Raw genomic sequence first — 22,176 nt, forward strand, 5'->3', positions numbered from 1 at the left:
AGACTCTGGTTTGATTCTCAGTGAATACACCTCACACGCAGCCACCACCTATCTGTCAGTGGAGGCTTGTGTGTTGCTTTGATGCTAAACGGGTTTCAGCAAAGCTTCCAGACTAAGATGGACTAGGAAGAAAGACCTAGCTACCTACTTTCAAAAATTAGCCAATGTGAAAAGCTTATGGATCACAACAGTCTGGTTCGCAACTGATCTTGGGGATGGCAAAGACAGGGTAGAGTTTTGTTCTGTTGTCCATGGGGTACCATGAGTTGGGGCCAACTCAACAACAGCTAACAACAACAGATTAAACATTTATTGGCCTACAGTTGTAGGACAGATGGGCCAGATGACGTATGTGGCAATCCTAACTAGCTCTCAGTTGGAAGGATCCAACTGGCTAATTCACACATATTAGTAAGTCATAACAATTAAAAGATCTATCCCTACATCTAGCTCAATTGGCATAACAGAGTTTATAAAGAAAATGTTCTACATTCTACTTTGGTGAGTAGCATCTGTGGTCTTAAAAGCCTAGGAGCGGCCATCTGGGACACTCCACTGGTCTCACCCCTTCGGGAGCGAGGAAGAATGAAGAAAACTAAAGACACAAGGGAAAGATTAGTCCAAAGGACTAAAGGACCACATCTATCACGGCCTCCACCAGACTGAGTCCAGTACAACGAGATGGTGTCTGGCTACCACCACTGGCTGCTCTGAAAAGGATCATAATAGAGGATCCCAGACAAAGCTGGAGAAAAATGTAGAACAAAATTCTAACTCAAAAAGAAAGACCAAACTTGCTGGCCTGACAGAGACTGCAGAAACCCTGAGAATATGGACCCCAGACACCCTTTCAGCTCAGTAATGAGGCCAATCCTGAGATTCACCCTTTAGCCAAAGATTGAACAGGCCCATGGAACAAAACAAGACTAAAGGGGCGCACCAGCCCTGGGGCAGAGACTGGAAAGTAGGAGGGAACAGGAAAGCTGGTAATAGAGAGCCCAGGGTTGAGAAGAGAGAGTGTTGACATGTCGTGGGGTTGTTAACCAATGTCATAGAACAATGTGTGTACTGTTTGATGAGGAACTAGTTTGTTCTGTAACCTTCATCTAAAGTTCAATTAAAAATTTTTTGAAAAAAAGACCCATCCCACCCAAAAATATCTGCATTTTAGCCAAGATTTAATCTAACAGTGGACAGAATCTAAGAATCAGGAAATCTCAGTTGTGATATAAACATTAATACCAACAAGCTATGCAAATCACAAAAACTCTTTGGACCAGAGTTTCCTACCCACGAAGTGGCAGAATTAGAGTAAATGAAGTCCCTCCTAGCTAAAATATGTTTGGTGCCTATGATTTTGTGGAATAAGCACAAGAATCAAGCACCAAGAAAACCCTGGTGGCGTACTGGTTAAGAGTGATGGCTACTAACCAAAGGCCGGCAATTCAAATCTACCAGGCGCCCCTTGGAAACTGTATGGGGCAGTTCTACTCTGCCCTATAGGGTCACTGTGAGTCAAAATTGACTCAACAGCAATGCTTTGTTTTGTTTTCAGTCAAGCATCAAAGATAGTAAGTAGGGGGTCTCCCAATCCATCCAAGTATGAGGCTAAGAATACACACCCCATGTAATGACCCTGGGTGGTGCAGATGATTTGTGCTCGCCTGCTAATCTATAAAGGTTGGTGGTTCAAACTCAGCCAGCCACACCACAGCAAAAGGATATTGTTGTTGGGTGCTGTCTTAGTCATCTAGTGCTGCTATACCAGAAATACCACAACTGGATGGCTTTAACAAAGAGAACCTTATTTTTTCACAGTAAAGTGGGCTAAAAGTCCAAACTCAGGGCATCAGCTCCAGGGGAAGGCGTTCTCTCTCTGTCAACCTTCTCATCAATCTTCCCCTGGACTAGGAGCTTCTCTGTAAAAGGGACCCCGGGTCCAAACGACCGGCTTTGCTCCCTACACTGCTTTCTTGGTGGTATGAGGTCCCCCTCTCTGCTAGCTTCCTTTTCCTTTTTATGTCTTGAGAGATAAAAGGTGGTGCAAGCCATACCCAGGGGAACTCCCTTTACATTGGATCAGGGATATGACCTGGTTAAGGGTGTTACATCCCACCCTAATTCTCTTTAACATAAAAATACAATCACAAAAGGGAGGACAACCACACAATACTGGGAGTCCTGGCCTAACCAAGTTGACATGTATTTTGGGGGGACAAAATTCAATCTATGACAGGTGCCATCAAGTTGATTCCAACCCATAGCAACCCCATGTAACTTGGCAGAACTGCTCCACAGGGTTTTCTAGGCTGTGATCTTTACAGAAGCAGATCACTAGATCTTTCTCGCGCAGAGCTCCTGAGTGGGTTCAAACTGCCAGCCTTCTGGTTGGCAGCTGAACGCTTAACCATTGCATCACTGGGGCTCCTCAAGAGAATATTAGATGATAGATTTGGCTTTAAACATGTTCAAATTGCATGCGAGTGAAAAGTCAAATCACCTGCTAGCAAGAGGAAACTGAGTGGGCTCCAGAGTTAGATTAAGACTGAAAAGATGGGTGGTCCCATCATATTACGGAGCTAACAGTTGAAGGTAAATGAGGTTAAGGAATTTCCCAAGAGAGAAGCTCTAGAGACAGAAGGACAGAAGGCCAAGAACTAAATCAGATAAGATGGATACAGTCGTGAGGAGAAATTTGAGGAAGATGAGAACAGAAACAGGAAGTCTAGACAGGTCTAGAGAAAGGATAATTTGCAGATGGAGGATGTGATCAATGCTGAAAGAGAGCCTGAATTCAGGAGAATGAGCACTGAGAAAAGGTCTAGATTTGATCAAAATGAGTCCTTTGAGAATAGTTTGAATAGAGTGTAATGAAGAGAAACAGGGAGGAAATTTACCAAGCTAAGTCAGTTCAGCAGCCTTTATGTTGTTGTTAGGTGCTGTGAAGTCAGTTCTGACTTATAGTGACCCTATGCACAATGCAGTGGAACACTGCCCCGTCCTGCACCATCCTCACAATTGTTGCTGTGTTTGAGCCCATTGTTGCAGCTCCTGTGTCAATTCACTCCCTTGAGGGTCTTCCTCTTTTTCACTGACCCTCTACTTTGCCAAGCATGATGTCCTTCTCCAGGGACTGATCCCTCCTAAACAGCTTTTATGTGAATCCTCCAAGTTCTTTCCTTTTTCTTCTCCTTCCTACTACATGCCTTTTGGCTTTTGCTTTGTGTCCACTAGAAGGTTCAATGCATAAAGGAAAATTAAACTAGTTGTTAAAAATCTATTAAATGTTTAGGGAAGAAATGGCACAAAACAAAAGTGAAAATATATCTTTACCAATGGTGTGGACTTTTATTTTTCCCTGTCTTATCTGATCCTCAGCATTATAAATCATTACGAGTTTATGTTAAGCCTTAATAATCCATGGTGTCTCTATGCCTTGATCTAAAAAGAAAAGTGTGATAGATCAACCCAGGCCTGCTGCCCAAGCTCTAGCTACTACTACCCAGTTCAATTGATAATATTTTCTCAAAACTACTTCACCTATTTGTTGAGCCCTGTGTTGCATGCTTCTAAGACTATTAAAAAAAAAAAAAAAACAGTGAAAGAAGAAATTGCCCTGTCTGCCCACTCAATTGATGAGAACATGTTAAAGGATTTAGCACAGCCATGTGCCCGTAAGACTCAAGAAAGTGCTATTTTGTTAGGTTAAATACAAATACATGAAAATCTACACCCATCACCAAAGTTTCTCCAAAGCGTGCCATTTCCCCGGCAAACTTCTTCCTCCTCAAGTCTTCTCACGCCCATCACCTCTCCACGCTGACCGGACAGAGGGGAAGTATCACCACTCTCCCGTCCACCCTTCACTAGCCCCTTCCCGTGACATTGCCCCACGAAGATACTTCACCCTCTTTCTCTAAAATTACTCACATTGCCTCAGGAAGTGTTGTAACTACTAAATTGTCCTTTCATGTCCTGATTTTGTGCTTTTCTTCTGTCTATATCTCTGGCCAATCATCATCTCAACTGACATTTATATCCCATAAACATTTAGTTTGCAAAGCACATTCACACACATTCTTTCATTGGAGATCCCAACAAAACTTTGAGGCATATAATGGTAGGATGCTACCCATTTCACAGACGAGGAAACTAAGACTTAAAGAAGTACCAACCCCAAATTCACCAGCTTAGCAATTGGCAGAACAAAGATCTTCCCATTTATGGTCCAGGGTTCTTCCCATTATAACCAGCTGCCATCGTCTCAATCCCAACTCATGGCGATGCCATCTGTGTCGGAGTAGAACTGTGCTCCATAGGGTTTTTGATGGCTGACTTTTCAGAAGTAAATTACCAGGCCTTTCTTCTGAGGCATCTCTGGGGGGACTTGGATTCCAACCTTTTGGTTAGCGGCCAAACGCATTAACAATTTGCACCACCCAGGGACTCCTCTCTTCCCATTATAAAAACCTGTTGCCGTCAAGTTAATTCTAACTCACAGCGACCCTATAGGATGCAGTAGAACTGCCCCACAGGGTTTCAAACTGCCAGCCTTTTGGTTAATAGCCGTAACTCATAACCATTGTGTCACCAGGGCTGTAGAATTTCAGCTGCCTAATATGCAACAGCATGAGGGGAAAATTCTGAGCACATTTTTCCTCCCGATTTAAGCGGACATCTCTCTCTTCTCCACCCACCTGAAACCTGGCCTCCTTCCATGTGTGGTTCAACTCCTCTCTCCACCATAAACCTTTCCTGGATCATGTGCCGCTCTAGCTTCCCTAGCGTTTATTCTCTATACTATCTATACTATCCATTATATCCATTATGGCAATCACTTATCACCTGTTTCATATGTGTGATTTTTTCCCCTGGCAAATTAGTAAGATACTTCAAGTGACTATTTTTTTTTTATATTTTTAATATTTATTTTATATTTTCCACAACACCTAGCAAATCCTCAACCAATTTTTGCTGAATTAGGGTGAATCTCTCAGAGAACATAAGAGAATTTCTACATTTAAGAAATTATCTTTCAATACCACCTGCAATCAGGTAACTCAGAATTTCTTCTGAGTGATGATGCTGTCACGCCCAAAGCCACCTGGGGAGCAGGTGGAGACTAGAGACTTAAACCAGTGTCCAGGACCTCTAGGCACCAAAACAAAGTTGCAAAAAAAAAAAAAAGTGCAAATCAATTAAGGATAATCCCTCTTTCTAAAAGAGCGCTGTTGTCACTTGCTACCATACTCCCCAAAACTCTTCAAAATTACTTTGCGGGGAAGGAGAGTCAGGAATAGGGGAAAGAAATGGACTGAGTGGCTAATTGTCTCCATGAACAACTGCCTCCTTTGCCGTGAGACTAGAAGAACTGGACAGTGTCTGGCTACCATTACTGAATATTTTGATCAAAGAGTCTATAGAAGAATCCTGATAAAAAGGGGGAAAATGCAGAACAGAATTTCAAATTCTCATAGAATCCAGCCTTGCTGGAGCTCTGGAGGCTGGATGAATCCCTGAAACTGTTGCCCTGAGATCTTTAAACCTTAAACCAAGAATATACCCTAAAGTCTTCTTAAAACCAAACGATAGTTTAGCTTAACTAGTAAAGAATATCTGCCTTGAGCATTATGCTCTTTTAAGATCTGTCTATATGGGATCAAACTGACAACAGCAACTCAAAAGATTACATAGGAACATTAGGGGGCAGTGAGCATATGTCAATGGGGGAGCAGAAAAGGACGGCAAGAATGTCTGCACAACACAAAGAATTGTAAGCAATGTTGCTGAATTGTACATGTAGAAACTGTTGAATCGTTCTATGTTTTGCAATGTATATTTTCAACAACAACAAACACAGAAATCAATATTTTAAAAAATTCACTCTGGAGGCAACCCTCTACCATATTTTTCCTCTTTCATTATCTTTACTTGCTTTGCTTTATGTGACTGCTAACCATTTTTTTTTTTCAGTTGATAACGTGTTAGACTCATCGATTCCTTGCACCATTTGCTAATTCTGCGTATTTGAATTTTTCCCTGATCTGGTATCATGAAGACAAGAGCTCTCTTTACTTATCCATTCTTTATGCATTCAAAAAGTCTGACTACTGTATGTCTAAATAGTAAATTATTATATTGAAAATATATAAGGTGTTAGGAATATCATTTTAATATAGCAATGCATATTTTCATTTCATTTTTGTTAAATATACACATATTCAAAGAAAAAGGGAACAGTATTAAAGATTTTACACCCCAATGTTAATTAATTTTGATGATCTCAATGTGGTAGGACTATGAGAGATATTTATCTTCTCCTTGCTTATCTGCATTATTGGCACTAAACATGCAGTGTGTGTGCACTAAAGAAAAACAATCTTTTTAAAAAATGCGAGCAGTAAGTAGTAGTACAGTTAATAACATAAATTTAACACAAGATTGAATTAAAAGCATTTGCCTAAAGAGATTCGTGCTTCCCCTCCTGTATCTAATAACCTTTGTTTTTTTAAAGAACTTTTTCTGGTCTTATAATAAACAGAATGCATGAATGGAGACTATTCAAGGACATCTTCTCAAAACCCTACCTCCCTGTCTTTAAAAAATCTCCTTTGTCTCCCCCTTTTCAATCTGAATCCTTGGAAGCAAAGGCTTCCATCACCGCCAGCCCAACCCTCCTCAGCTTTGATCTGGAAATGTCTTAGGGAATGAGAGTTTCCTCAATGCTCAGCCAAATCTGTGCCAAGAACTCTGAAAATCGCCGTCCACCCAAACAAGCTTCTACCAGCCTACACAGGGTTAGAATGAGCTGGACTCACTCCACTCTCAGCTCCAGGGATAGGGAAAAGAAGGGCAAGCCCTGAGCAACCTTATTAAAAACATAAGAAATCACAGAGGATCCTTTTGCTTATACCCTCAACTAAGCCATATACTGCTAGAGTCTCAGGTCAAACAGACCTCATTCAAATTCTGACTATCAGGGTTGGAATCTTGACTATAACACTTACTGTGTGACCTTTAAGCCAGGCTCTTAACCTCTCTGAACTCATTTTCTTATCAGAAGAAGGGGAGCTAGTTAATAAGAAAGCACTTCTTAGGGTTATTTGGCTAAGAAATGAGATAACAAATGTAAAGCCTTTAAGCCTTCCCTGGCAAATATTAACTACCCATAACCATTGCCACTGAGCTGATCCCGACTCACAGTGACCCTGTAGGATAAAGTAAAAATGCCCCATTGGGTTTCCAAGGAGCGGCTGGTGGATTTGAACAGCAGACCTTTTGGTTAGCAGCTGTGCACTTAGCAACTGCACCACAAGGCTCCAAATATTAACTAGTCAATATATATTAACTAGTCAATACATATTAACTCTTGGTAATATCAGAATCCCTGGGTAGCACAAAGAATTAAGGGTTCAACTACTAACCGAAAGGTTGGCAGTTCAAATCCATCCAGAAATGCCTTGAAAGAAAGGCCTAGCAATTTGCTTCTGAAGGGTCGCCATGACCTGGAATTGACTTAACCGATGGCAACTGGTTAACCTTCCTGTGACACACAGTTACTGGGAGTAAGGCAATTTATGTAGCCTGTTTTGAGAAGGTACAGTTAGAAACAAGGTGCCCTCTTGAGCTCTGCTCTAAGGCCCACGTCAGCGGCTAGCACAGCTCAGAAAGCTCCAGGCAATGTTAAGGATGCCTCACTGGCCACGGCAGGCCATCCATTGGTAAAAGCCCCACTTTGACAATGATAGGAAACATGAGCCTGTGGAGAGTAAACAGTAGGCTGCACGACTGAAGCCAGTCCAGGACTGAGAGGGAAAACGTCTTGCTAATTTGCTACCAGTGCGAAGCACACTAGCAGTAAGTATTAAATGCAAAGTCAAAATGGTCTTACCCCATGGTCGTTGTTGTCAGTTGCCTTCGAGTCCATTCTGACCCACAGTGACCCCATGTGTGCAGGGGACAACTGCTCCACAGGGTTTTCAAGGCTGTGGCCTTTGAGACCTGCCGAGCCTACTTGCTCTGCTCACTTACTCTGGTTTGGTGACTGCTTTGATGTCTCTCTCTTCGAGCCGGCTTCTCAGCTCAGAAAAACAGGGTCTGGTGTTCCTCTCAAGGCATCTGATTTGTACATGACTTTGGAATGTTTGTCAGCGTTCACAAAGTTAAACTAAATAGGTTGCTAGTGCCTAGCTCAAAACTTGTTCACTAGTCCCTCTTTTCAAGTTCCCATTACCTATGCAAAAGCTGCTCTAGTTGATTAATCAAGTTGAAAATCTGAGCGCAGAGAATCTTGGTAGTTTGTGTTCCAGGGTGAAAGCCAGCTCTAGCTGGAAAGCCATGACCATATTTGACGAAGAGAGTTCAAGTTCAGATCCTTCCCCTTGACAGAAAGGCTGTAACTGACTCTAACCAAGAAGAAGTAGTGTTAAGTCATCTGATCACAAAGGGGCACAAAGGTGATCTAGTCCCTTCTATGGCAATCAGGTATCTGACACATTACCTGGAAAATATTTGGTACTAAAAAAAATTTGATGAATGTTAAATAACCAAAAATGCTCCCTCATCATATTATATCATCAACATTCACTAAGGAGAACTTCTCTTCGCCCGCTTTCCTCAAGACAGAAACCTAGTAACCCACCCATAAGACAGAAACAGAGGTTGGGATTTACAGCCTAACAAAGAACCAGAAAATAAGGCCTTTAGAATCATCTGCTTTCAGCTCTTAACAGATGGATAGAACAAGGGTGTTATAACTGACCTGTACTCCAAGTGGATGAATAACATGTTCCTGTTGTAACCGTTAATTTGCTAGAATAGCACAATCTTAAATATGTTTGAGAAATTTATCAGATTATACATATTCTCATCAGCCTATAAAATTGTTGTAAGCTTCCCAAATATTGTGCTATAGTCTGAGCTATCAAAATGGAATAGCTGGGAAAAAAAAATTTGGCTATGACATGTCCAACAAAGGCCTAATCTCTAAAATTTATGAAATACTTCAACACTTCTACAACAAAAAGACAAATAATCCAATTAAAAAACAACAGGCAAAGGATATGAACAGACACTTCACCTAAGAAGACATTCAGGCAGCTCACAGACACATAAGGAAATGCTCCTGATCACTAGCCATTAGAGAAACTCAAATCAAAACCACAATGAGATACCATCTCACCCCAACTTTACTGGTACAAATTAAAAAAAAAAAAAAACAGAAAATAACAAATGTTGGAGAAGTCTGCAGAGAGTTTGGAACTCTTATGTACTGCTGGTGGGAATGTAAAATGATGCAACCATTTTGGACAACAATACGATGCTTTCTTAAAAAGGTAGAAATAGAAATATCATATGATCCAGCAATCCCACTCCTAGGAATATATCCTAGAGAAATAAGAGACGTCACACAAATAGACATGTGCATACCCTATTCACTGCAGCATTATTCACAATAGCAAAAAGATGGAAACAACCAAAGTTCCCATCAACAGATGAATGGATAAACAAACTATGGTACATACACACGATGGAATACTAAGCAACAATAAAGAACAATGGTGAATTCATGAAACATGTCACAATGTGGATGAATCTGGAGAGTAATATGCTGAGTAAAGTAAGTCAATCACAAAAGGACAAATATCATATGAGATCCCTATCATAAAAAACCCAAGAAAAGATTTACACACAGAAAAAAAACAATCTTCGATGGTTACAAAAGACGGGAGGGTCAGGAAGGGGAAATCACTAACTATATAATAGATAAGTGCTAACTCTGATGAAGGAAAGACAACACACAATATGGGGAATTCAGCGCAAATTGACCAAGACAAAGTTATAGAAGCTTCTTAGACACGTCCAATCACCTTGAGGCACTGAGTTAATGGGGCTGAGGGCTGGGGAACATGGTCTTGGGAGACATCTAGGTCAACTGGTATTAACAAAGTTCATAAAGAAAATGTTTTTCATCCTACTTTGGTGAGTAGCATCTGGGATCCTAAAAGCTTGTGAGCCACCATCTAAGATACATCTACTGGTCTCATTCAGTCCAGAGTACAGGAGAATGGAAAAAAAAAAAAAAATCAAAGATACAAGGAAAATATTAGTCCAAAGGACTAACAGACCACATGCACAACAGCCTCCAGCAGCCTAAGCCCAGAAGAACCAGAGGGTGCCCAGCCACCACCACCTACCACTCTGATAGGGATCACAATAGAGGGTTCTGGACAGAGTGGGAGAAAAATATAGAACAAAATTTAAATTCACGAAAAAAGACCAGACTTACTGGTCTGATGAAGACTGGAAGAACCTCCAAGACTGTGGCCTCTGGACACCCTGCTAACTCAGAACTGAAGCCACCCCCAAAGTCCACCATTTGGCCAAAGGTTAGACAGGCCTATAAAACAATAACACCTGTGAGGTATGTGCTTCTTATTTCAATCCAGTATATGAGACCAAATGGGCAACACCTACCTAAAAGCAAAGACCAGAAGGCAGGAAGAGACAGAAAAACTGGACAAATGGACACGGGGAACCTAAGGTGGATGGGGGGGAGTACACACACATTGCGGGGATTGCAGCCAATATTGCAAAACAATTTGTGAATAAACTGCTTTGGGTGAAGGGAAAGATAACACTCAATACAAGGAAGGTCAGCCTAATTGGACTGGACTAAAAGCAAAGAGGTTTCCGGGATAAAATGAAAGCTTCAAAGCTCAGCGGAGCAGGGGCTGGGGTCTGGGGAACTTGGTTTGAGGGGACTTCTAAGTCAATGGGCAAAATAATTCTATTATGAAAACATTCTGCGTCCCACTTTGAAATGTGGCTTCTGGGGTCCTAAATGCCAACAAGCGGCCATCTAAGATACATCAATTGGTCTCAACCCACCTGGAGCAAAGGCAAAGGAAGAACACCAAGGTCACACGACAACTAAGAACCTAAGAGACAGAAAGGGCCACATGAACCAGAGACCTACATTATCCTAGACCAGAAGAACTAGTTGGTGCCCGGCCACAATCGATGTCTGCCCTGACAGGGAGCACAACAGACAACTCCTGAGGGAGCAGGAGACCAATGGGATACAGTCCCCAAATTCTCATGAAAAGACCATACCTAATGGTATGACTGCGACTAGAGGAATCCCAGAGACAATGCTCCCCAGAACTTCTGAAGGCACAGGACAGGAACCATCCCCGAAGACAAATCAACAGGCATGAAAAGGACTGGTCAGTGGTGGGGAGAGAGATGCTGATGAAGAGTGAGCTAATTAAATTAGGTGGACACTGGAGAGTGTGTTGGCAACTCTTGACTGGAGGGGGGATGGGAAGATAGAGAGAGAGGGAAGATGGCAAAATTGGCACGAAACGAGAGACTGAAAGGGCTGACTCAATAGGGGGAGAGCAAGTGGGAGAAGGGAGTAAGATGTATGTAAACCTACATGTGACAGACTGATTGGAATGGTAAATGTTCACTTGAAGCTTAATAAAAATTAATTAAAAAAAAAATTTGTGAATAAATGTTTGAATGAGAAAATAATTTCCACTGTAAACTTTCACCTAAAGCACAATAAAAGGAAAATTTTGTTAAATTTAAAAATAGAATATTGATACACAAGTAACCTAAAAAAGGATTGGTTTCATATTGATAGCCATTTTTCTCAGTTTTTGAGAGAAGTAAAGAAGTAAACACGAATTAGTATAAGTGCATCCAAGTGTCTTTTGGGTGAGCTGTAACCATTACATAAAATTATATTCTCTGGGAGTGAATGATATCAAATCAAGGCTCCTGGGAAATATTTTGAGTAGGCTCCATTTCTTTCCTTTCCTATTTCAGACCAAGGTTCTGTATCTGAATACACGTTTGCCTATAAATGGTTAAATGGTCTATTTCTCTCTGACATTGGAGATTAGTGCACAGGAAAAAGAGAATTCTGTCCCTGATCATATTTGAAAGAATCTATCCATACCCAAACTTCTATCGAACACTTTGAAAGAGATTATATAAAATTAATAACAAGTCTAAAGAAAATTAAATATGTTGGATCAGTTAAGAGGGGGAGCAAAAAGATACGCTTAATTTTGCACAGGTTAAACAAATTAGCCTCCTACAATGATGTTTTTCTGCTAAAGAATGTTGTTCTCGTAGGGATATGTAGCAGTAATAGGAATTAGGGTAATTTCAACTCTACTGGAAAAGGTAGTTAAGACAGTCTTACGCTGCAGAGAAATCCAAGAATATGCTTAAAGTCTTGGCTATGTATGCTGTCATTAAAGTAACTGTGCAGGTACCAAACTAACAATTCTGGATGAAACCACCAAAAGGACCCAACTTATCCCATTAATTGGGGGAGTTTTCACTTGCTGTATGCTTAGATTGGAGCCTGAAATTTTATATTTAGACCAACATGCCATCTCATTGCATCATTTTCCAGTTCAGAATATTTGAACTTTTCTCTGAATATACAACTTGAGGAAGTAAATGTCGCCTTAGACACTAATTTTCCATGTCTAGCAAATGACCACATTGGTACAAGAATCTTGGATCCCTAGCTAGACCCACTTTATGAAAGGATGCCTTTTGGTAGATTTCACAATAGTCTGATTTTCATTTTGTAAACATGTGTCATTTTTTAGTATCTTTATTCATTCCCATTCAATGATGAAGCGATTTTACTGTTTAAGGCCATAGGTTAAAGTCCGAGTAATGAGTCATGCTGAGTTTGTCCCCTAGAAGGGTTTGCCAACATTGTAGACGAGTTTATTAGTAGCACTTAAAATTATTTTTATTCTTTATTCCCCATTACCGTTAGTCTAATCCTCTTCTGCTAGTAAAGCTCTTATATGCCACTGAGTCTCTACATGGTGAGAAAGTGGAATACATGCAAAGACAGAAGGGCTCCTGTTGGTTTATAGCGTTCTTACTTTCTTCAGAGCATTTCCACTTCATCTGCTTTGGTTCACACAATAAAGCATATTGGCTATTGGCTAGTTATTTTTATCTTAGCTGTATAGATGAGAGGAAACTCTGGTAGCATAGTGGTTAAGAGCTACGGCTGCTAACCAAAAGGTCAGTGGTTCAAATCCACCAGGCGCTCCTTGGAAACCCTATGGGGCAGTTCTACTCTGTCCTATAGGGTCACTATGAGTTGGAATCGACTCGAAGGCAACAAGTTTTTTTTGTTTTTTTTTTTTGTATAGGTGAGAAAACTTAAGCAGGGAGAAGTTAAATGTCATGCTCAGTGGCACACAACAGCTATATGCTATAGTCAGACCTAGAACTCAGATTTCCTAAAGATGGAGTCTAACAGACAGCCCCATCAATATGGGTCCACTGATACTCAGAACGAGTCTCTGGGTGCTGCAAACAGTTAAGCACTCAGCTGCTAACAAAAAGGCTGGCGATTCTAGACCACCCAGACAGAGGCCCCTCAGGAGCAATTCCTGGTGATCTGCTTCTGAAAAATCAGGCACTGGAAACCCTACAGAGCACAGCTCTACTCTGACAGACATCAAGTCGCCATGAGTCAGAACCGACTCAACAGCAACTGGAACTGGATACTCAAAATAGAAACTGAATGTGTAAAATTGGATAAAGTGTTGTTATAAAAAGGCAACATAAGAGATCCTTGTGGTAATGGAACCGTCATACATCTCGACTATACTTGCTGAGTACCCAGGGATGGTTTTGATCTTCGTGTACAGCATTGCCTCTCCAGATTCGTTTTGTTCCCTGCTGGTTGGGAAACACTCTCCACAGAAAACTACCGGGTTACCTAAGAAGTAGGCTACCTTGACAACCACATATGTGCAATCGTTTCAGGGCACAAGTAGTTTCCTGAAAAAAGAAAAATTCCTTTCCACCACTTCCTTGGTAAGGAAGCAGAAAGGGATTTCACTTCAGCAGATTACACAGTAGAAGGTGAATCTGCTCAGACTGACCCTTTACCTCCCAGCTCCTGACTTGAAATCACTATCTTACATCAGAAAGTCTTTCATGTAAGTGAAAGCAATGCAGTGTCGTGAAGCACAGTAGTTAGACCACTGACTCAGAGACGCATGCAAACCTGCTTTCTAAGAAAAAGACAGGAGATCCATTTCAATACCCCCAAACCAAAATTTTGGATATCTGGTAAGGTCCAAGTCTCTGGTAAGGAACTCCAGAGGGAGAGGCTAACGACAGAGATCCTAACAACGAGAATTATTTCTTGACTCTACAAAAATGTTTTTCTGATCTCTCCCCATGTATACCAAGATGATAGAAATATATCAACATTCACTAAAATATGAATTACTTTTATGCTGGGAAATCTAAACTTAATTAACTATTTGGGCTTTGTAGAAAGTCATCCAATCCAGGCTTAGAGAGAGCCATAAATCACCAGCGAAAAGAACACATTTTATGTGATTCTAGGAATTCATCAGACCAAACAGCCCCAGGTGGAGCCCTGTTTTCTTGTTCTTACTCTATGGCTGTCACATGAATCTGTACCAGTCTGACTCTCAAGAGGAATTCCCCAACACAGGTTAAATAGCATAAATGTTAAGTGTCATTTCTTAGATTGCCATAAACCACAAATTTTACACTATAACTAAAAGACTAATTTTGATTTTCTTTTTGGTGGAGGACTGAAAGAGGGTTAAGTTTTTGTTCATCTAATTTTATTCAACAAAAGCACTTACTGATGAAGATCAAAGACTATATAGCCTTCAGTGTGGCTTATACCTTAACATAAAGAAAACAAAAATCCTCAGAACTGGACCAATAAGCAACATCATGATAAACAGAAAAAAGATTGAAGTTGTCAAGAATTCCATTTTACTTGCATCTACAGACAATCCCCATGGAAGCAGCAAATGACATATTGCATTGGGCAAATCTGCTACAAAAGACTTCTTTAAAGTGTTAAAAAGCAAAGATTTCACTTTGAGAACTAAGGTGTGCCTGACTCAAGCCATGATATTTTCAATCGCCTCATATGCATGCGAAAGCTGGACAATGAATTAGGAAAACTGAAGAAGAATTGATGCCTTTGAATTATGATGTTGGTGAAGAATAGTGAATATATACCATGGACTGCCAGGAGAACTAACAAATCTGTCTTGGAAGAAGTACAGCCAGAATGCTCTTTAGAAGCGAGGATGGTAAGACTTCGTCTTATGTACTTTGGACATGTTATCAGGAGGAACCAGTCCCTGGAGAAGAATATCATGCTTGGTAAAGTATAAAACCCATTGAAATCAAACCCATTGCCATCAAGTTGATTCCGACTCATAGTGACCCTGTAGAACAGAGTAGAACTGTCCCAAAGAGTTTCCGAGGCGTGGCTGGTGGATTCAAACTGCCAACCTTTTTGTTAGCAGCCATATTTCTTAGCCACTGAGCCAACAGGGCTGTTATACAGGTTTAGAGGTCATATAGCTGCTAACTGGCAGACACAGACTTTGAACAGATGTGTCTGACCCCAAAAATACGTTTTCTTCCTGCTATATCACACTGTCCTCTCCACCACCACAACCAACACCAAGTCCACCACTTCAACCACCACTTTCAACACTACCACAACCTGTACCATCATCTACACCACCCCTACCACCACCACTTCCAATACCACCTCCATCTCCATCTCTACCACCAGCTCCATCTCTACCACCACGACTTCCACCTCTACCACCATCACAGCCACCACCTCGACCACTTCCAGCACCCCTCAAACTCTACCACCATCACAGCCATCACCACCACCACCTCCACCTTCACATTCTTTACCTTCACCTCTACCACAACTACCACCTTCACCATCCGACCACCATCACATTGCCACCCTTTTCACTTTGTTGAGGTAGGGCGTCTTATCAACTATTTCCTACAAAACACCTTCATATTCCCTTCCTGTCCTACTTCACTCTGACCTCTTCCAACCTGCATTCCCCTGTATGCATAGGTAACAGAAATAAAGTGACAGCTACTGCACCACTACAGGGTCACTATGAGTTGGAATCCATTGGACGGCAATGGGTTTAGTTTTTTGGAAGCCCTGGTGGCGTAGTGGTTAACAGCCACAGCTGCTAACCAAAAGGTCAGCAGTTTGATTCCACCAGGTGCTCCTTGGAAATCATATGTGGCAGTTCCACTCTGTCCGCTAGGATCGCTATGAGTCGGAATCAACTCTACAGCAATAGGTTTGGCTTTCGTTTACCCAAATGTATTCGTTTTATGAAGACCCCATTCATTCATTCAACAAATAGTTATTGAGAGCATATGATGTGGCAGGCACTGTTCTCAGTGCTAGGGGTAAAGTAATTCCTTACAGGGTTTTCTTCAAAAGCAAAAGGCTTACAGTTTAGGATTTTCTTCACACATGCATACACCACTAGCTGTATTAACTCTACCTGCAAATTGTCAGCCTGGGCTCTGGTTACCAGCTCACCCCGCCTGGCCTCCAAGCTGGAGGGAAAGCAGAAGTGAGCTGTTCAAGAAGGATACACGAGTCAAAAGGAAAGTCTCAGGCAATAGTCGTGAAGTAATGTTTTATCTCTTATTGCCACAGCCAACTACCGCAGGAAAGAACTTCCTATTTCCATATTCCGATGATGTGTATTTGCTTAATGCAGCTTGCCTGAAATAATTTATACATGGACCCTCTCTAAAAAAGATGCTATACGAAAAGGCAAATTAAAGAAGGAGAACGTCAACAAGTACACAAACTTAAGTCCTCTTCCTCCTCACTTGCATGATGTGAGCAGAAATAAATGCGTGTTCTTTCTGTTTCTGTTTTCTATGTAAAATAAACAGCTCTGGAGGATTCAGACTCTGCCTTTTTAGGGTATTGTACAATAGCACATTGCCTACAACAGTACTGAGAACACACAAGCCCCTAGGGACTAATGAAGTCCACTACTGGAGTTATTTATGCCCTTGTGGGTTGTAACTCTGACTCCTATAATTAAATTTCTTTCATATTTACCCAAGCAAAGAAAGCCAAGTGAATCTGACTCACGGTGACCTTATAGGACAGAGTAGAACTGCCCCATAGGGTTTCCAAGGCTGTAATCTTTACAGAAGCAGACTTCCACCCCTTTCTCCCACAGCACCTGGTGGGTTCAAAACCTGATCTTTAGGTTAGCAGCCCATTGCTTTAACCACTGTGCCACCAGGGCTCCTTGCCACCTACATACAAAGGGGGGATAGCCACAAAGAACACACTTTCTCAAAAGAGGGTGACAACAGGGTGTTTCCCCAAATAAACTCCTCAGGCCCCAAACCGATGCTGAATTGTGCTTTTCTAAATCAAACCCATAGTCTACAGCCCAAGCAGCTATCAATATAACGTCCATTTAAGAAACAGAGAAAAGCAGAGTGAGTACATGAGTCTCCCTCAAAGCCCTGACAAAATTCAAGAGCGCCTTTAGCACTAGACTTGACAGCAGCAGGTTTATGAAGAGCTGGGTGAATGCTGTATCCCAAGAGCCACATTTCAGAACTCACTCTTCTAAAGCTCGTGCTAAGGTATCCGTTGCTTTACCATCTTGATAGGCCAAGCAATTACTTCTTAGACATCAGCCAAGGCGTGACTTTACTTACATGCAAGAAAAAGAGTAAATCCAAGAGCTGGTTCTTTGTACCTGAGTTCACAGCACTCATAATACTCTGAGGCAGAGGCTGAGGGTTCTGCTCTCTAAGCAGCTCCAGCTTCACAGCTCAGTCTACACAGGACTACCATTAGAATTTGACCAGAGAATGAAGCTCTTGCGAAAGAAGAGGAAGTGTCATCTTACTTCCTCAATTTCATTGTTCTTCCTTCTTATCATTATTGAGCCCTTCCTTGATTCCAATACGCAGGACACAATGCACGCAACACAGGCACACCCTAGCTGTCTGGCTCCATTTGTCACCAAACACTACCGAGTGTATCCCTTCCCAGGACACATATACAAAACATTATGACATGGCTTCACTTTCCTGTTTTGGAGGCAAAGATGTTTTCTCCCAAGCTTGCAGGGTGAGATCATTTGTAGAGCCATTTTCATCATGGTAGGTTGAGATGCCACTTGTTAACCATCAACCCCATTCAGGTTCCCATTTCCCTCACAGTTTCCCTTCCTTGACCTCTCCCAACTCTGCATAACAGTTTACTCAATAAAGAGGGCACTGATAAATTTGTGAAAAGCATTTTAAGATAAAAATAAGTCTTAGTCTACCGTTCTTTCCCAGCACTCACAACAGATTCTCTAAAATCAAAGCTTTTCTTCCACACGCTAGAAAAGGAAATTGGCTAAAAGTTAAAAATATTTGAACTTAACTCCAATATGTTCCTCACCCTGCCTCAGGCCTATCTTAACCTCTCCTTTTCAACATCAGCATCTTTTCATTATACTTTCTTGGGGAAAGCATACTGTCTCACTTTATTTATTCTCTGCTTTCAAAGAAAAGGAAATAAACCATTAGAAACAGGCCAGCATAGTCTTCCAAAATGTAGTAGCTGTATCCTTAGCATGTGGATTAGCTATCTATCTCTGCATAACAGATTATCCCCAAATTTAGATGTTTAAAACAACTAACTTCTATTATCACCTGGTTTCTGTGGGTCAGGAAGCTGGCACAGCCTAGCTGGGTCTCTATAGGCTGCAATGAGGTATCAGCTGGGGCTCCGGTCATCTCAAGGCTGACTGGGGAAGGATCCACCCCCACGCTTACTCACGTGGTTGTTGGCAGAATTCAGTTTCTCACGGGCTACTGGACTGAGGTTCTCAGTCCAATGCTAGCTATTGGCCCAAAGCCACCCTGAGTTCTTCCCCATATGGACCTCTCCTTAGCTCAGCTCAAAACATGGCAACTGGCTTCATTAGAGAGAACAAATGAGAGCGTGAAAGAAAACGGGAGAGAGTATGAGAAAGACATAAGTCACTTTTGTAACTGATTCTCAAAAGTGATATCTCTGCTTTTGCCATATTCTATTTCATATTCTCTTTGTTGGAAGTGACTCACTAGGCTCAGTCTATACTCAAGAGAAAGGATCATCCAAGATGTGAAGACCAGGAGGTGGGGTCACTGGGACTACCTCAGAAGTCTGCCCACCATACTGTGTAGAACTTTTATCTAAACTCAAGTTGCACCTCTCAAGCCAAATATGAGCAAAAGGGAAGTCCCATCTAAGGGTAAAATCATTTATATAGTTATACCTCTGAGACAACGTCTGAGACTTTCATCCAGGCATGATATTTGGGGCACCCTACCTTAGTCATTACCAAGCTCACACTGGTCAGGCCTAGAAACTAATGATCCCCATCATTCCATCTCCAAGAAACAGACCAGTTAACATACAAACAAAAACCTAAACTATAAAATTAACCAAGAATCTGGAAGGTAATGGATGCAATGTCAATAACCCAGTCCCAGTGCCATCGAATCGATTCCGAGGGATGAATGTTCACCTAACCACAAGCATGAGAAGGCTATAAGCCAAGCACAGATTTAGACCTTTCTCTGTGGCTTTACATAGTCACTTTAAGCATTCATCCCATTAGGATCAGAATTCTGGACACCTGGCATTCCTTCTTGAGACACTCAATGAATCTGCTGTTTCCTAAAACTGACCAGCAGGCAGGGGTGGATTGACCAGCAAGCAAGGTATACACTGGCATGTATGGGGTTGATTGTATTTACTTGCTAACCTGTGGTGAGCAATTTCACATGGGTTTCACCACATCTTTGCCATGTAGGAGATAGGTGAAATTGTACACTGCAGATTGGTGAGAAGGCACAACTGGGCCTGTGCATGCCTTGCTTACAGGGTAATCCTACCCTGCCAGCAGGACTTCATTGCCTGTAGCTCCCAGGGAACCCCCATGGTATAAAGGCAGATCACTTCTTCTAGCTTGCTTTTAAGTATGAACTGTGTCTTAGTTATCTAGTGCTGTTGTAACAGAAATACCACAAATGGATGGCCTTAACAAACAGAAATTTATTCTCTCACAGTCCAAGAGGCTAGAAGTCCAAATTCAGGGTGCCAGCTCCAGGGGAAAGCTTTCCCTCTCTCTTGGCTGTGGGGGATGGTCATTGTCATCAATCTTCCCCTGGTTGAGGAGCTTCTCAGTGCAGGAACCTGGATCTAGGGTTATTCTCCTGGCTCTTGTTTCTTGGTGATATGAGGTCCACCTGTCTCTCTTGCTCCTTCTCTCTTTTATACCTCAGAAAAGATTGATTTAAGACACAACCTAATCTTGTGGGTTGAGTCCTGCCTCATTAATATAACTGCTGCTATTCCCACCTCATTAACATCATGGAGGTAGAATTTACAACACATAGGAAAATCACATCAGATAACAAAATGGTGGATAATCACACAGTACTGGGAATCATGAACTAGCCAAATTAACACACATTTTTAGGGGACACAATTCGATCCGTAACAAACAGCTTGGGCCGGGGCAAATAGATGGTCTGTTTCCTGGCCTGCAGATAACTGGGCCCAAGGAGAAAAGGATCATTCAGGGTAGAGAAGTAAAGAATTCCATTGACCTTAGATCTGCCTAATTTAATGATATGCTTGTAACATCTGGCATTCCAGACAGAAACCAGTGTCCCTTGATTGTCGATGTAACTTGCAAAAGATTATGGACAACATTTCTAAAAGCAAAGTGGATATCCTTTGTATGGCATGTTTTATGTCTTGGCTTTTAATGGCCAGGAGATTTTTAATTTATAGATTAAACATGGCCTACGTCCCAACATACCCCATACCTCACAAGCCAAATATCAATTAAAAAAAAAAAAAAACTGTGTTAAAAATAAATAACATTGGGGAGTCAGAGGAAGAGATACTATATAAACAAAGTTAGTATCTGGTAAAAAGCTATGACCTTTGAGGAATAGATCATAGTTTGAAAACTGCTTCAGTCTCTGGTTTCTGACTTCTTCTCATTGTCTTTATATTCTTTCCACAAGAAGATAATTTAAATTAAATTTGCAGAGGAGTAGAAGAAGAAAAAGAAGATGCTGTACATTTTGACCAGAAACACAATAAAATTCTCTCAATGGCTTCCCATTTCTGTGAACTTCTGTTTCTGGGAACTACGACCTCATCTTCTCCCCACATGAGTTGCTGCCCTAGTTCCTTGCTTTATGTGGCATCCAAAAAGTGTTAGATGGTGTTAAGGTATTTAGTAACATCAATAGCAGAGGCTTGTTTCTCACTAGATTTTTAGATGCCATCATCAAAGGGCATGTTATTCATAATTATGGGGTCAGGGTTGGAGTCACTTAAATTCTTTAAGTATAGATCCCCTGATGTATAAAATTGGAGTAATCCTCAAGGAGATTGGACTTCTAATTCAAGATGGTGGGCTAATGACAGAACCTTTTTGCCCCCTTCCTTCCTTTCCAAGACCCCTTTAAAATAAAAATAAAACAGCTGTCCCCAAGTCAGTTCTGATTCATGGGGATCCCATGTATGGCAGAGTAGAACTGTGCTGTATAGTGTTTTCAGTGGCTGATTTTTTGGAATTAAATCGCCAGGCCTTTTTTCCAAGGCACCTCTGGATGCATTAGAACCTCCGATCTTTCCATTACCATCAGGATGCATTAACCTTTTGTACCACCCAGGGACTCCTTAAAATGATAGGAAAAGTTTAAAAAAAATACAAATACACATAAAAATTAAAAAAGAAGAAGGAAGAGCATTAGAGAGATCACAACAGATTTCTGGAAGATGGAAAATAGAAGGAGGAGCAGTAACAGATGAAAGAGAGCAGGGAACCCACCATTAGTAAGGAGGGGACAACCATGGTGGAGGAAACTGCCTATCTGTGGTTCAGAATCCCTGAGACATAAACAGCCGAGAGAAGCTAGAAAATCTAAGTAAGTGATGGAACTGGAAACAGGAAAATTAATTGAATGTCTGTACGAATCTAGCACCTCTCCCACACACCCTTGTTCCATATATTTCTATCAGCTCAGCCTTTACACAGAATACGCAGACAATCCTGCCAGGAAGACTTTCACCTCATCCCAGGCAACCCACTTAGGGTTCGGCTCTGAAGAAATTGAAATCACACAGGGAACGCAGCAGAGTGAAAAACTCCACGTTTTGGCATCAGAGCGCAACTCAGCATATGCTGGGGAATAAATCATCACCCTGCTTGGTGATCACGAAGCAAAGCCTATCAACCAACAAAC

At 41.4% G+C, this 22,176-nt stretch overlaps 1 protein-coding gene across 9 annotated transcripts in view; it reads right to left on the reverse strand.

The window, feature by feature from the left end:
- IPCEF1 (interaction protein for cytohesin exchange factors 1) overlaps positions 1–18,584 on the reverse strand; it is a 235,645-nt gene extending 217,061 nt beyond the window's left edge. For 2 of the 9 annotated variants that reach the window (XM_049904156.1, XM_049904150.1), the window contains exon 1: positions 17,625–17,690. In XM_049904156.1, coding sequence (XP_049760113.1) covers positions 17,625–17,643 — 19 coding nt within the window. In that variant the 5' untranslated portion in view covers positions 17,644–17,690. Of the gene's footprint in view, positions 1–17,583; positions 17,731–18,573 lie in introns of those variants that run through there. The other 7 variants (XM_049904241.1, XM_049904210.1, XM_049904225.1 and 4 more) reach the window with 6 other exon arrangements.
- Positions 18,585–22,176: the final 3,592 nt, after the last annotated feature.

Source organism: Elephas maximus, chromosome 1, assembly GCF_024166365.1.
Source record: "Elephas maximus indicus isolate mEleMax1 chromosome 1, mEleMax1 primary haplotype, whole genome shotgun sequence".
In the NCBI taxonomy this organism is placed as follows: Eukaryota; Metazoa; Chordata; class Mammalia; order Proboscidea; family Elephantidae; genus Elephas; species Elephas maximus.